The sequence below is a fragment of the Heterocephalus glaber genome, unplaced genomic scaffold, assembly GCF_053883595.1.
Source record: "Heterocephalus glaber isolate CG9 unplaced genomic scaffold, H.glaber_assembly_v1.0 deba00001600, whole genome shotgun sequence".
Classification (NCBI taxonomy): Eukaryota; Metazoa; Chordata; class Mammalia; order Rodentia; family Bathyergidae; genus Heterocephalus; species Heterocephalus glaber.
Window position 1 is genome coordinate 22,814,427 of NW_028258372.1, and position 16,347 is coordinate 22,830,773.

Here is a 16,347-nt window from a genome sequence, read left to right on the forward strand (position 1 = left end):
AACTCTTGAACAAATGAACTTAACAGATGTTTACAGAGTCTTCCACCCCACAAAATCAGAATACACATTCTTCTCAGCTGCACATGGGTCATTCTCCAAAATAGACCACATGCTCACACATAGAACATGTTTAAGTAAGTGCAAAGGAATTGAAGTTATCCCCTGTATATTATCAGACCATAGTGCGATGAAATTGGAGATCCATAGCAAAAGAAACAAAAAATTTCATAAACACGTGGAAATTGAACAGCGCACCTCTGAATAACCAATGGGTCACAGAGGAAATTAAATCAGACAGTTCCTTCAATTAAATGGACAATGACAGTACAACATATCGGAATCTATGGGACACAATGACAGCAGTCTTATGAGGGAAATTCATAGCAGTGAATATGCATATTAGGAAAACAGAACGAGCCCAATTAAACAACCTGGTGCTGCACCTCAAGCTTCTAGAAAAAGAAGAGCAGGACAACCCCAGAGCTCATACAAGGGAGGAAATTATAAAGATCAGAGGAGAAATCAATGCAATGGAGACTAAGAGAACAATACAAAAAATCAGTGAAGCCAAGAGTTGGTTCTTCGAAAGAATCAACAAAATTGACAAACCTTTAGCCAACCTTATCAGAAAAAGGAAAGAAAAGGCCCAAATCCATGCAATTAGGAATGAAAAGGGTGAAATTTCAACAGACCCAGCAGAAATCCAGAGGATCATCAATACCTACTTCCAGAACCTATACACCAATAAGATGGACAGCACAGAAGAAATGGACAGATTCCTAGATACATATGAATTGCCAAAGTTGAACGAAGAAGAGCTAAAAATTCTGAACAACCCAATATCAACCAATGAAATTGAAAATGTAATTCAAAACTTATCAACTAAGAAAAGCCCAGGCCCTGATGGCTTCACTGCTGAATTCTACAAGACATTTAGAGAGGAACTACTGCCACTACTGTTTAAACTCTTCAGTGAAATTGAAAGGGAAGCAATACTCGCAAATTCATTCCTGGAAGCAAGCATCACCTTGATCCCCAAAGCAGAGAAAGACCCAACTGAAAAAGAGAACTGTAGGCCAATCTCACTAATGAACATAGATGCAAAAATCCTTAATGGCAAACAGAATGCAGAAGATCATCAAGAAGATCATACACCCTGATCAAGTGGGATTCATCCCAGGGATGCAGGGATGCTTCAATATATGAAAATCAATCAATGTAATACACTATATCAATAGAGCCGAGGACAAAAACCATATGATTATCTCCATAGATGCAGAAAAAGCATTTGACAAAACCCAACATGCATTTATGATAAAAGCCCTACAGAAAATTGGAATAGATGGTCTCTACCTCAAACTGATAGAAGCCATCTATGAGAAACCAACAGCCAATATCATACTCAATGGTCAAAAACTGAAATCCTTCACAGTAAAATCAGGAACAAGACAAGGATGTCCACTATCACCACTCTTGTTCAATATAGTTCTGGAAACATTAGCCATGGCAATTAGATAAGAGAAAGAAATAAAAGGAATAAAGATAGGAAATGAAGAAGTCAAATTGTCATTATTTGCAGATGACATGATACTCTATATAGAAGACCCCAAGAACTCCACCAAAAGTCTTCTAGACTTAATAACCAAATTCAGTCAAGTAACTGGTTACAAGGTCAACACACAAAAATCAATAGCTTTCCTCTACACCAATGACAGACTCACTGAGAGAGAAATAGGCCAAGTAATTCCTTTCACAATAGCATCCAAAAAACTGAAATACCTAGGACTCATCCTAACAAAAGAAATCAAAGACCTCTTCTCTGAAAACTATGGCACTCTGAAAAGAGAGATTGAAGATGATATCAGAAAATGGACTGACATCCCTTGCTCCTGGGTAGGAAGGATTAATATAGAGAAAATGGCCATACTTCCAAAACTGCTATATAAATTTAATGCAATTCCAGTTGAGATCCCAGCAGCATACTTCATAGACCTTGAGAAAACAATTCAAAAATTCATTTGGAACAAGAAGAGACCCAGAATAGCAAAAGCAATTCTAGGTAACAGAGACATGGCAGGAGGTATCACAATCCCCAACCTGCAAGTATACTACAAAGCTACTGTGATAGAAACAGCATGGTACTGGCAAAGAAACAGACCTGAGGACCAGTGGAACAGATTAGAAGATGCAGAAACAACGCCAGCCACACTCAGCCATCTCATCTTCGACAAAGGAGCCAAACACCCTCACTGGAGGAAAGATAGCCTCTTTAATAAATGGTGCTGGAAAAAGTGGGTTTCAACTTGCCAACGATTAAAACTAGATCTGTATCTCTTACCATGCACTAAACTAAAATCAAAATGGATTAAAGATCTAAATATTAAAATAGAAACTCTGAACCAGTTGGAACAGAGGTTAGGTAGAACCCTTGAAGACATCGGTGTAGGAAAAGATTTTATGAACAAAACCTCAGTTGCCCATGAACTAGCACAAACAATCAACAAGTGGGATCTCTTCTTATTAAAAGGCTTCTGCACAGGAAGAGAAACCACCAGCAGTGTGAAGAGACAACCCACAATGTGAGAAAAAATCTTCACCTGCTCTTCCTCAGATAAAGGTCTACTATCTAGAATCTATAAAGAACTTGAAAAGATCTGTCCTCCCAAATTTAAAGACCCAATCCAAAAATGGGCATCTGAAATGAACAGACATTTCTCAGACAAAGAAGTAGAAATAGCAAATAAATACATGAAAAAATGTTCAACATCACTGGTCATTCGAGAGATGCAAATGAAAACAATGCTGAGATTCCACTTCCCTCCAGAAAGAATGGCTGCTGTCATGAAATCAACCAATAACAAATGCTGGTGGGGCTGTGGGGAAAGAGGAACCCTGCTCCACTGCTGGTGGGAGTGTAGACTGCTGCAAGCACTGTGGAAATCAGGATGGAGGTACCTCAAAGAACTAGGACTGGAAGTCCCATTTGACCCTGATATTCCACTGCTGGGGATCTTCCCCAAAGAATTAAAAGAATCATACCACAGTGATATATGTGCACCCATGTTCATAGCAGCACAGTTTGTAAGAGCTAAAACTTGGAAACAGCCCAAATGCCTGTCAACTGGAGACTGGATCAAGAAAATGTGTCTTTTAAATAAAATAGAGTACTACTCAGCGAAAAAAAAATGAGAAATTAGAGACATTTATAGCTAAGTGGATGCACATTGAGGAGATACTCTTAAGTGAAATAAATAGGACACACACGAATAAATACTGAATAGTTTCTCTGGTGTGAGAAACTGAAAGTGTAAATAAGGACTAAAATGTATAATAGGTAATGTGAAATAGGAAGAAAAGGGGCAAAGGGGAAGGAAGTGGGAGGGCTGGGGAAAGGATACAAGGGAATGGGATTAATATGAGAAAATGGAAAAATAGGAACAAAATCTTTGTAAATAGGACTGGAGGGGTTGAAGGGAAGGCTGGGCAAGGGTGAAAAATAAGAACCAAGAGAGACTATGTAAAGGTGCAAATTTCCAATGGTGAATGTCATTATATTGTATACCTAAAATGTACCAATGATTAGAATGAATAATCGATAATGTAAAATAGGAAGAAAAGGTCCAAAGGGGTAGGGTTAGTGGGAGGTGCAGGGGAAAGGAAAGAAGGGAAAGGAAAAATGATGAGAAATGGAAAAAATGGAAATAAAGTCTTTGTAATTAGGGAAGGGTGGACGGGGTGAAGTGAGCGTAGGAATGGGGAAAAAATAAGAACCAAGATGCATTATGTAAAGGTACAATTCCCAATGAGAAATGTAATTGTGTTGTATACCTACAATGTACCAACAAAAGAATTTAATAAAAAAAAAGAAAAATGAAGATTAAAAAAAGAATAGGAAGGAAAGAAAGTTAAAAAAAGAGAAGGACCAAGAAAGAGCAGAATTAGGGCCAGGGATGTAGCTCAGTGGTTTTGCCGCTTGCTGCTCAAGCGCAAGGACCTGAGTTCGATTCCCGGTACCAAAAAAAAAAAGAGCAGGATAAAGGAAAAAAACTTCAAAAATAAAGTAAAATGAAAAGTATTACTAAAGAAATAACCAAAGAAAAGAAAAGGAAAAAAACCCTACCCAGGTCACAAAAACAAGAAAGGAAACCAAGAGAAACTCTATGCACCCACTCTACCTTAGAGCTGGTTTGCTCACACTGTTTCCTTCACTCTGTAGTCATAGTCTGATTGCACACCACTAAGCTGTTTTCCTCATGGTGAACTCCTTAGCTGCCTGCCTGGCAGTGGTGAGGACTGTTAATCTCTCTGGAGCTGCCTCCTGGCTGGAAGCAGTGCTTTGGGTGTGGCCAACTGCAGACTTTTGTCTCTGTCCCAAAATCTGACCTCCTCAATTAATTTGGGAAGAAGATGTGTTGTAGTTTGCCTAGCACCTGGTTCTCCATCAGCTTGCACCAGTGACCTCCCACTCTCTCTCCCCTCACTGCAGGGAAAATTTTGCCATCATTTCTGTGCTCTCCCTCCAGGGCCTTTCTGACCAGTATATCACAGAAGCACTCTGATGTAGGTGACACTTTCTGTTCTTCACCCTCAGACTTTTATCTGTCCCTGAGTCCTGTCTCAAGAACTTACTTTCCAACTTGGCTCAGTCCCCAGATGGGACAGAGGGCCTTCTTTGCCTATGTGGGATGGTGTCCAGTGAGCAGGATTTCACACTTCTTAGATCTTTCTGGTGTTTGGGGAAGCAATAGAAAAGCACCCACTCAGGTATGCTCAGCAGAATCTCTCCCTCACCAGTATCTCCAGGAATCAATTCCTAATTCCTTGCCAAGGAGCTCTGGGTTGCTTACAGTTTGAGGTGTTCAGCCTCTTTCTGGCTATGCCTTTCTGTATCAATTGTTTATCCAAAATAGAGGAAAGATGTGATCAAATGGAAGAGGGCCAGGGATTTAGCTCTGTGCACCGAGTCTGCCTTACAAGTGCAAGGTCCTGAGTTCTATCTGTGGTACAAAAAAAAAAGATCAAATGGAAGAGATCGAGACCCAAAGACTATATGACAATTTTTTATAAGGTGTTACAGAACTGTATAATATATCGTTGTTAATGTACATATTGGACTTATTCGTGAAAGCTTTTTGTGGTATGTTATTGGAGTGTGCTAAACACTTTAAACTTAATGTTTATATCAAGTTTTATATGTAAAATGTTTATATCAAGTTTTATATATAATATATAAAAATTATATTGGCTGACAAAATATGTGACATCCACATAGCACCCTGAATTGTCTAAGTAGCAGGTGTTTTATATATATATTTTTGTGCTGGGTATGAAACTTGGGACCTTGTGCTTGTGAGGCAGGTGGAGGAACCACTGAGCTAAATCCCCGGCCCCTGGTATATACATACATACATACATATATATATAATATGTATTTTTTTTAAATGAACTGTTACAAACCTTATTTATTTATTTATTTATTTATTTATTTATTTATTTATTTATTGTTACTGGGTATTCAACTCAGGACCTTGTGCTTGAGAAGGGTGCAGTGCCACTGAGCTAAATCCCTAGCCCTTAACAAAACTAAAAAAAAAAAAAAAATTCTTTTGTTTAAATTTTTTTTTCTTTTTTCTTTGTTTTTGAAACAGTGTTTTGCTACATAGTCCAGGCTGTCCTTGAATTTATTATGTATCCCAAACTGAGCTCAAACTTTTGATCTACCCCTCTAGTATATATTTTTAACAGTTTGTCTTAGTTACTTTTCTCACTGCTGAGACAAAATACCTGATATCCAAAGTTAAAGGAGAAAAGATGTATTTAGCTTACAGCTTGTAGAGGTTTCTTTCCATAATCAAGTGGCTCCAAGGCAGGGCAGCATTGCAGAGGAGAAAGTTCAAGGTGGACTAAGGGTAGCAAAATAACAAGGGACCTTAACAGTGTCTTTCTGCCCCTTTTACCTTATCCAGACTACTTAGGGCGGGTAGTATTAACACCCTTAATCCTAGTGCTAGATCCACCCACCTCTGAAAAAGCCCCACCTATAACCACATGAGGTTTTGGAGGGACATCTAAACACAAGCCATAATAGTGTTCTTTAATGTTACCAAAGATCACTTATTACTTAATTTTTAGAATAACCTGATTTTCATTTTACATATCTGAAGCTCCCATTCACACTTCCCAGCATTTACAATTTAAGAATAGGAAATTAAGACTTTGTTTTTATCATAAATGTTAGTACAGAAATGTGAAATTAACCCTACTGCCCCTAGAATATACTAGATGTTTCTTTGGTTTATTCAGTAAAACCCAGTTTTCTATGACAGAGTTAAATGTCCCCCATCAGAAACTCCTTGAAAATTACAACAGATGGGCCAGGGATTTAGCCCAGTGGTTCTGTCGCCTGTCTCACAAGTGCAAGGACCCAAGTTTGATCCCCGGTACCAAAAAAAAAAAAAAGAAAATTACAACAGAATTTCCAGCAATGAAATATAATATGAAGCTGGTATGGTGGTAGATAACTGTAATCCTGAAACTCAGGAAGCTGAGTCAGGAGGATTGCAAGTTTGAGGCCAGCCTGGGCTACATAGCAAGACCATGTCTTAAAAAAATTAAAAAAGAAAAGAAAAGAAATATAATATGAAGATTATTTATTAAACATAACAAACATCTTAATTTGTTTGTTGAGTTGCTTTTATTTACAGTCACTGTTACTCAGATTTGTTTTTTGTTTTATAGCTGGTTATTTACCTAGTGATTTATGATTTGATATTTAATTAAAATTCCCTGTTATTAAATCTTATTTTAGGAAATGCTAAAACCACCGAAAAAAAAAACCACCATTAAAAAAAAAATGAAACAGATGGAATAAATGACTTAAGTCAGTGGGGCGAAACACTGGTAAAATAATTGAATGAAGGGGGTTAGGTGAGCAATCAAAGGTTCTAAATAAGGGTTGGCATAATAACTAAAAGTGTACAGAATATATGGGGAAGAACCAGTTGATCAGTTAATTCTTTTTTACAGAATAGTTAACAACAGTTTTAAAGTTAGAGTGTACCCTTTACTTTAGGATTAGTTTCATTTATTTTGAGAAATACTGTACCCTCTTGTGACTCTAAAGAACGTTTACCACTGCAGTGGGTCAACCAGCTGCCGTAGTAAGAATTGATGCAACCAGTGTGGGGGATTTCTAATAATATAGCTCAGGAATGTGTCTTCTACATAGACACTCAGTAAATATTTTTGTACATCAGAGATCATGTGTGCCAAACCCTGAAAACAAGACAAAATAAATGTACCATATACCTTACCCTTGACAAGAGTGTAACTGAAAGCATATGTTTAAATTGTATATCTTCATTTTTGCTACCATTAAACTAGTTTATTAATTTTTTAGAATAAATGCTTCACAAATTTTCATGTCATCCCTGCGTAAGAGCCATGCTAATCTTCTCTGTCTTGTTTCATTAGTTTTAGTATATGTGTTGCCAAAGCAAGCACTTTATTAATGTTTTTATGTAGTTAATTTATAATTGTTGACAGCATATAGCTGTGTTTTCCCCAGCTTAATTACTAAATTTAAGACAAGCAAAAATAACCCAAATTATATTTTATTAATAATAATGATTTATACAGATTTTATTTTAATCTTTTTGATAGTATTGATTAAAAAGTATGAACACTTGTACACAATATGAGATGCATAGTGTATTGGGTAGCTTCCAAAGGGATTTAGATCTGTGTATTATGGTGCCAGTAAGCTAGAGAAAGTGAAATGCTCAGAGCTTTTAGAGGATTACTAGATACTAGCTCTGAGTCAATGCTAACACTTAGAGACCTAAATTGCCACTGTAGTTGGATAAATGGCCAGAGGGAATTTATGTATTTTAGTTACATTCATATTTTGGGGGTTCATTTTTGAAAGATTCTTCTCAGATAATTTTTTACCTTCTGATGTGACTGAGAAAAGCTCAAATTAAAAATATTGGCTTTGCCATTTTTTGTTGATTACATATGATTGTATTATAACTATTACCTTTAGTCTTTGAAATCCTATAATCTGTAAGCCAATTAACCACATATATAAACTACAATCCCTTAAGGCCACTCTTCTCAACTTCTCCCTAATGTAGAACTCCCACCCCATCATGTGGATATTTTACCCTATGTGACCTGGGGCTAACACATGAACCAATGGAAAGGTGTAAGTTCAGAAGGGATGAAAAGTTCAGAACAGTTTTATCTAATAGAGCCTAATAGTAGCGTGTGAAACTGGACAGGTTGATACTGTTAGGCTTCCTCTACATCTACTTATACTCTTATATTTTTTCGTTGAAAAAAATTTTTTACAGTAAAATTTTTAAAAATGTCTCAGTGAGATTTGTATTCATTATGAAAATGAAACCACCTCAATTACAAAGTAAATGTTGCTTTACTGAAACTTGGTATTTGGGGTTCTGCAGAAGTGTTTCTGAATTCCTAGGGTCATATGGGAAGGCATAAAGAAAGCTGAGTGCATTCAACTCCAGTCTTCCACCCAGCTTCCTTTAATTTGTCTGTTTTAGAAATATATGAGAATTCTGGGTAACCTTTGTGGGTTGTTTTGTTTTGGCAGTAGTGGGAATAGAATCCAGGACCTTTGCCCTCAGATGTCTTTGCAGTCTTCTTTTGTTTTGAGGCATAGTTTCTAAGATGCTAAGTTGCCCAGGCTGGTCTCAAACTCATGATCCTTGTGCTGGGATTACAGGTATATGCTCCTACATGTGGCTTGAGTAGGCTTTCATTTGAGTTAAAACAGGTTAAAAATAGAATATTTTAGTTATAGAATTAATTTTATTTATTTTTTAAAATTAAATTTCAAATCACTTGCTTCCAGAGTAAGTCTAGATTAATATGTACATTTTTTTACTTGATGCTAATGATCATAGGAGTGTCTCTCTAACAGGACTTTTAGTGAGTATACTGTTACCAACTTGCTTTATGGCTTTGAGAAAAATTAATGCTTCAATACAAAAATTTAGTGTTTTGAACATTAAATAATTTCCCAGAAGCATTTGACAAAAAGCTTTATTAAAGAGGGTTTTATTGCTTACATATAAAATCAATATTTTAATTATTTTAAAAGGGCTTTAGTTCATTTGATTTTATAAAATCATTTTTAAAAGCAAGCAGATGGAATGGTTATCCTTTTTATTAGCAGGAAAAGCATGATCTTCAGAATCAAACCAACAGATATCTGAACAGCTATCACTGCTCATGTATAAGCTTGGGCAAGTATCTTAAAACTCTGACACTTGGTTTCTACATCCAAAAACTAGTTACTATAATAGCTCATACTTACTAAATATGTATTGTGTTCCAGGCATTGTGCTAAACACATTAGAGACATTATTTAATTCATACAGTAACCTTATGAAGTAAACACTACTTTATCCCCATTTCACAGTTGAGAAACCAAAGTACAGAAAAGTAGGTAACTTGACCCAGGTCAAATTAAAAAGACCTAGGGTGTTAAAAGATCCAGGATGATACATATAAAACACATGTTGATGCTAGTATAAAAGGAACCAAAGTGTATTCAGGTCAGTTTTTGTTAATAATCTGTGAGCTACAAATTAAACCTTGCTTCAGATATCTGTTCCTCCAAACTCATTCTACAGTGAAATTTCGAGATTGTAAAGAATTTGAAGATAGGGAACCATGTTTATAATTTTCTTTTACACTCTGTAGCTCTCACTACAATATACATTTTAGCAAATAGTGTGAATTTGATATGTGCTTATTACTATGGATTTGTTTTGAAAGGAAAAATGTAGATACATTCATAAATAAAAATTGCCATTTTTCTGAAAAATATTTTATCCTCTAAGAGTTAATTCTTTAATACTGTTTAAATTGCCATTTTAGGGCTTTCATTCTAAGGTTCTTTTGTCTTCCTACAGAAAAAGAAAAAAAAGTGAGAAAACTTTAGAGAAGGCTGACTTCTCAAGAATTTTTGTGTGGGGGAATCTGAGACCTAAAAGTCCATAAACCATTTTTCTCCTTTTTATTTTTTTGTATATTTTCAAGAAGCTATGTGTACTGAATAAGTTTGCAGTTGTTTTTCTACTAGGCCAAATTCAGAAAGTCCATAAATAATTTTCTCCATTTTATTTTTTTATGTATTCTCAATAGACTGTACTTCTAGTTTGTAAAAATTTGCAATGTTTTATGCCCTATGGACAAGAATAAGATATTTTTCTTCATTCTGTGTGTTTGTTTAGGATTTTTTCTTTTGTATTCTCTTTAGAACAATGATGCTGTGGTCTACTCTAGATCTTCCTCTGTTTAACTGTTGTACCCAAGGGCCTAGAACAATGCCTGGATCATAGTAGGTCTTCAGTACTTGTTGAAAAAATAGAGTATCGCTTGTTATGATCTGGGCATCTTTAGTACATATTTTCTGTTTTAACTTACTCATCAAATACATTATGAGAGTGAGGGATTGTCTACTGGAGTTTGCCTGACTCTCTGGACTCCTAATATAGTATGCTATTATTTTCAGCTACAACCATGCTTTTGTGAGGGTAAGAGAGAAAGAACTTAAAATTGAATAAATCAGTCCAATCCAGAAAAGGCGATTCTATAGAAACAATTAGTTGTTGCCTGGAATTGGGGTTGGAGGTGAAATCAGAAAATGACTGCAAATAGGCAAGAAGGTTCTTTTTTGGGTGAAGAAAATGTTCCAGAATTACATTGTGATGATCATTATATAGATCTGTAGATTTATTAAAAATCACTGAATGGTTAAAATGAGTGCATTTTATGGTATAGAAATTGTGTCTCAGTAAAGTGTTGAATAGAACCAAGGTGAAAGTTAAAATATTTCAATTTTTGCTAAGTGGGAAACCAGAATGATTATTTTCTTTCTTTCTTTGGATGTAACTTATTGCTATATACTAATTTACTTAGAACCACTTTTTATAGAAAGTATTTCAGAACAGTGTTTTTTAATTCTTTAGTAAAGTATATTCTTTTGTGATATTGGCTTGTAGTTTATAAAGCTCTTAATATAAAATATCTTGTTTTATCAAATTTCCTTATGGACAATTTAGATTATTTCTAAAGCTATAAAGGATAGATATAAATTATTCAACTTTGTTGATAGTTTGTTTTCATTGAGTTGCACAGCTAAAACACTAGTTTATTTCCCATTTCCTTTCTGAAAGATTGCTTTTGCTTATCTAGATAGCTTTTTAATTTTAAAATTTTAACTAATGTAGAGATTAGAATAGTACATATTCATGAGGTGCCATATGTTTTGATGCATATATACTTGGTGTAATGTTTAGATAAAGTTAAATAGTCTGTCTCCTTAAACATTTATTTATATATTTTTGGTGAAAACATTAAAAATTCTTTTTTTCCAGTGTTTTGAAATATGTTATTGATCTCATAGAAGTTGAAAATAGAACAGTGGTTACCTGAGTCTGGTGAGAATAGTTGGGGAGGAAGAATGGAGAAAAGTTAATGAATGGTCAGTTGTAGTTAGGACTAGAAGTTGTGATATGCTGTTGCAGAGTAGGGTGACCATAGATAATGACAATATACTGTTTATTTTGTAAAGGAAATTATTTATGGACCTTCCCCTCTCCAGTGTATTCCCTTTGGTCTTTTGTTTTTGTTTTTGTTTTTTGGTTGGAGAGATTACTTGTATTTTAAAATGACTTGTTGGAAGAAAAACATTCTCTGGCCCGGGGATTTAGCTCAGTGGTTTCGCCGCCTGCTGTGCAAGTGCAAGGACCTGAGAGTTCAATCCCTGGTACCAAAAAAAAAAAAAAATTCTCATTCATATATTGGTATATTCTTAAAGATATTTTATAGATGCCCCTTCTAAGAGAACATAGCACTTAAAAATTTTGACTTCATCCTGAAAAATTATTTATAGAAGCTTCCCCTAAGTACAATAAAGACCAAATAGTCTACAGATACAATTAAAATTATTGAGATCCATTAGCTCTCAAGTCTGACAGTATCAAACATTGGCAAGGACATGAGGACCTAGAGATGTTGTAATTAAAAGTCACTTGGAATGTAAAAATTAACTGAGGTAGTGTGATTTCTTGTTATTTCTATCATTATTCACTTAATTTGTATCTTGAAATTATTTAGATGATGCTGATATAGTCATTGTTACTGTTAACAATTGAAATATATTTTATTTGCTAAATACTAGACACACTTATAAAGACTTTTCTTATAGTAACCAAATGATAGTATTGGTTTCCTTTCCTTTTTCTTCAAACAAACAAACAACAAAGAACTTCATGTTGGAAGGATTAAAATATGTTTAGTATAAAAAGAAAATACTGTACTGCTGAAAGGAAAAATGCCTTTTATTTGTTTTAGTACGGGGGATTGAAACCAGGGCCTTTGGCCTGAGCTGCACCCCTAAGCTCTTTTGTATTTTTTCTTTTGACACAGAATCTTGTTAAGTGACTAAGTTGCCCAAGACCAGGCTTGAGCTTGTGATACTCCTGCCTCAACCTCCCAGAGCACTGGTATTACAAGCATCTGCCACCAGGCTTGTCTGTACCATTTGTTGTTTTTATTAATCATTATTATTTCTATCAGTTGACATAATCTGCTCCTTTTTTTTGTAGGTAAGCTGATAGTTCAAATAATGTTATTTGAATTTAATTATGCTCTTTTATTAGGATTTCTTTTATGTGTTTGGTAGTTTCATTTGTCTGTTTGGACTGGTTGAACCTTTCTCTGGGAAGTCTTTAAGCTTTGTTTGCAGTTTAAAAGGTACAGAGGGTAAATGTACTTCAGATTTGTATTTTTGAGAATTAATATATCAATTTATTTGAATTTAATTGTGCTCTTTTATTAGGATTTCTTTTATGTGTTTGGTAGTTTCGTTTGTCTGTTTGGACTGGTTGAACCTTTCTCTGGGAAGTCTTTAAGCTTGTTTGCAGTTTAAAAGGTACAGAGGGTAAATGTACTTCACATTTCTATTTTTTGAGAATTAATATATCAATTTAAGTAAACCACAGTACTTTAATAAATTGATTCTTGTTGAAATAAATTCAAGGTTTTCTAAATTTTAATTGATAAAAAGCAAGAAGGATCACTAATCTTTGAATGCACTTACCAAGTAATAAGTTTTCTCTAATGATATACCTATGTTTTGGGGAGAAAGTTCAAGATATTGGTTAGTAAAATCATTCATTTCCCCTCTTTATTTTATTTTTTTAGGATTTTGGCCCCTAACAGTAATTATCAAGATATTGAGACCCTTTATAACTTCTTAATCAAGTATGAGGTATGAGAATGTTTTTAAATATTTATTACATTTCTACTATAAATAAGTTTTAATATAAATATAGTTGGAGCTCTAAAACATAATGAATGCCTTTTTAGTGGTATTTAAATTCTTGAATGTCGTAGAAGTTTGCCAGTGATGTATTTGCTTTTTCCCTTTTGTATGTATTTAGGATGTACAACATGATGTTTTATATAGATAGTGCAACATTTCAAGTAAATTAACATATCTATCACCTCATACAGTCACCCTTTTTGGTGTAGCAAAAGCACCTAAAATCTACTCTTGACAAAAATCCTAAATACAATACTATTTTAATTATAGTCTCCATGTTGTGCATTAGTTCTCTAGACTTGCTCATCTGAAACTTTCTGGCCTTTGACTTCATCTCCTTATTCTTCCCTGCTCCCTAGCAGTGTCATTCACTTTTAAAAATTTTATTCTTTAAGTAAAGCAACAATAGAGTTCTGAAATAACACACCTTTACCACACACAGAAATGTTCCTCCTTGGGCATCTATTGGGATTTTGGACAGGTCATTTTTTCCTTCTGTAAGGTACTGCAGGATGTTTAACATCCATGCTTCTTGGATACCACATGCCTGTAGCTGTGTCATTCATTGTGAGAACCACAATATTCCACCACCCTACTCAACTCACATATTCAAGACAGCCCCCAGAGAGGAAGTGCCATCTCTGGTTGAGAACCACTGGTTATTGGAAAGGAAGGCTATAATTTAGTTTCCTCTATAGCAACAACATTGGCCTTGGAGCTAGAGCTGGAATGAGGCTGCATTGTGTTTTGTAAATTAACGTGCATGCTTTCCCCATCATTGCTGACCTAAGGAAAATACTCCGGTTGGATTTTGATTTCTGGTGATCTAAAGCTTTTTGCCTATTTTCTGTATTTTCGTCCTCTCAGTTGAAGATGTGACACATACTCAGTCTCACTTGGTTTTTTAAATAGGTTTCACTTTGTAGTTCAGGCTGGCCTTGAACTCATTATGTAGCTCAGGCTGGTGATCCTTCTGTTTCAGCCTCTTACAGTGCTGGATTACAGGTGTGTGTCACCATGCCCGGCTTAGTCTCACATTTTTATGGAGTCAAACTCCTTTAAATATACTTCTTTTATTTGTAGTTAGCTCTTCATTTAACTTTTGATGTGCCATGTGTTCTATTAAGAATCTGATGATTAAGGGGCCAGGGATTTTGCTCAGTGGGTTCCTCTGCCTGCCTCGAACGCGCAAGGTCCTGAGTTCAATCCCCGGAACCAAAAAAAAAAAAAAAGAATCTGGTGATTAAGGACCCAGGAGTTGAGATCAAACTACCTGTTTCCAAATGTTTGTTGTTCTACTTACTAACTATATATTTTAGGAAGACTGAAGACTCTTTGTCTTGGTTTCTTCATCTGTGGAAAAGGAATAACAAAAATAGATAAATTGTAGGTATTCTTTGAAGACTTAGTAATGTATGTAAAGAGTTCCAAATGGAACCAAGTATAGAGTAACTCTTCAGTCATTATTACCTGTTTTTATTTAAGCAAAGAATGCTATTCACATGTACTTTGTAAAAATCACCTTTAATACTTTCTAACCATATTATGTGATTATTGAGAGTGTTTCTTCTTTTGAGACGATACATATTTCAGAATACTTTCTGAATTATTTGTTTGTTTGTTTTTTTGGTACCTGGGATCGAACTTGGGACCTAGCACTTGTGAGGCAGGCGGTGGAATCACTGAGCTAGATCCTGGGCCCTACTTTCTGAATTTTTATTTGAGACAGTAGGTCTAACAAAAATATATTTGTGGAAATAATAGGACAGTTTTAAAAATCATGTATACTGGAAAACTTAAAGGGTAAGTAGATCTTTGGGGATCTAGTACTTCCTATTGCTAAGACTATTGGAAGAAAATACCTAACTTAATAGGTATAAGAATATTTGGAGGGGCCGGGGATTTAGCTCAGTGGTTCCAGTGCCTGCCTCGCAAGGACAAGGTTCTGAGTTAGATCCCTGGTACCAAAAAAAAAAAAGAATATTTGGATTTGATTCTCAGATTTTAAAATTAATTTCCCTTAGCATAATTTCTTTTCCTACACCAATTACTACAGTGGAGACATTTGTCACATGAAAAGTGATAAAACCATCTAAATCTTTTTAAAAGTTTGAATATTTTTGTACTTTGCCTTTCATTCTTGAATTTTTCAATAATTATAAATAATTTAACCATTTCTAATATTTGGCTTTCATTGTAAATACTACAACTGAAAAGGGTAACACGACCAGTTCCACAATCCATTTTTATAGTCACAAGTCTAATGTTTACCATCAAAAACAACTTTTAGCTATTTGTTTCTTAGAAATTAAAATTGTGCGTTTAAGCATGGAGATAGATGATATTTAACTGTATAATTTAAAAGGTCCTAGTATGAGTAAGAAAAGCTGTTTTAATAGTCAAAATTAATGATTATGATAGAACAAAATATTTCAGGCTAGATCTGTCATGGATTTTTGTGCTTCAGTTTTCTTTATTAGTAAATTAACCATTACTTTTTAAGTCCTCTTATATAGACTGGAGCTATATCACCTTTATACTGTGTTCAGGGATAAATATCTTAAGTGAATGTGAATGGTTGCTTTTAAAACTAAAGATAAAGCTTGATGTTTTTAAAAGAAATATCTGTTAAAAACTTAAGGAACTATTTTATATTCCTAATCAGGTTCAAAATCATGTCAGTGGTTAGCAGAAAACAGACTATTCTCAGTTATCCTCTGAGCAGATGTGTGTGATGTGTTGACATTTGATGGCCTAAGTTTGGATACATTGTAGGTCTTGGCATGTAGGGCAATAATAAAAATATCAAGGACTCTTAGGACAAGGGCAGAACATGTAAAGAAGTAGGGACTAGACTTGGTACTTTAATGTTTAATGTGTATTTTAGTATATTTTAAAAATAAAGTATTAAAAATAAAATATTAAACTATAAAATTATACTTTATATCAATTTTATAAATCATTGAATAAATAATATTAAATAT

At 34.6% G+C, this 16,347-nt stretch overlaps 1 protein-coding gene and 1 non-coding gene across 2 annotated transcripts in view; one reads left to right on the forward strand and one right to left on the reverse strand.

Moving 5' to 3' along the window:
* Positions 1 to 16,347, forward strand: part of Swt1 (SWT1 RNA endoribonuclease homolog) — a 97,016-nt gene that overhangs the window by 71,314 nt on the left and 9,355 nt on the right. The window contains 1 exon segment of the mRNA XM_087194432.1: positions 13,243 to 13,309. Within this exon segment, the coding sequence (XP_087050558.1) occupies positions 13,243 to 13,309 (67 nt within the window).
* On the reverse strand, positions 7,394 to 7,503 carry LOC147823138 (U6 spliceosomal RNA). The gene has a single exon (XR_015444615.1). It is a non-coding gene; the product is annotated as a U6 spliceosomal RNA (small nuclear RNA).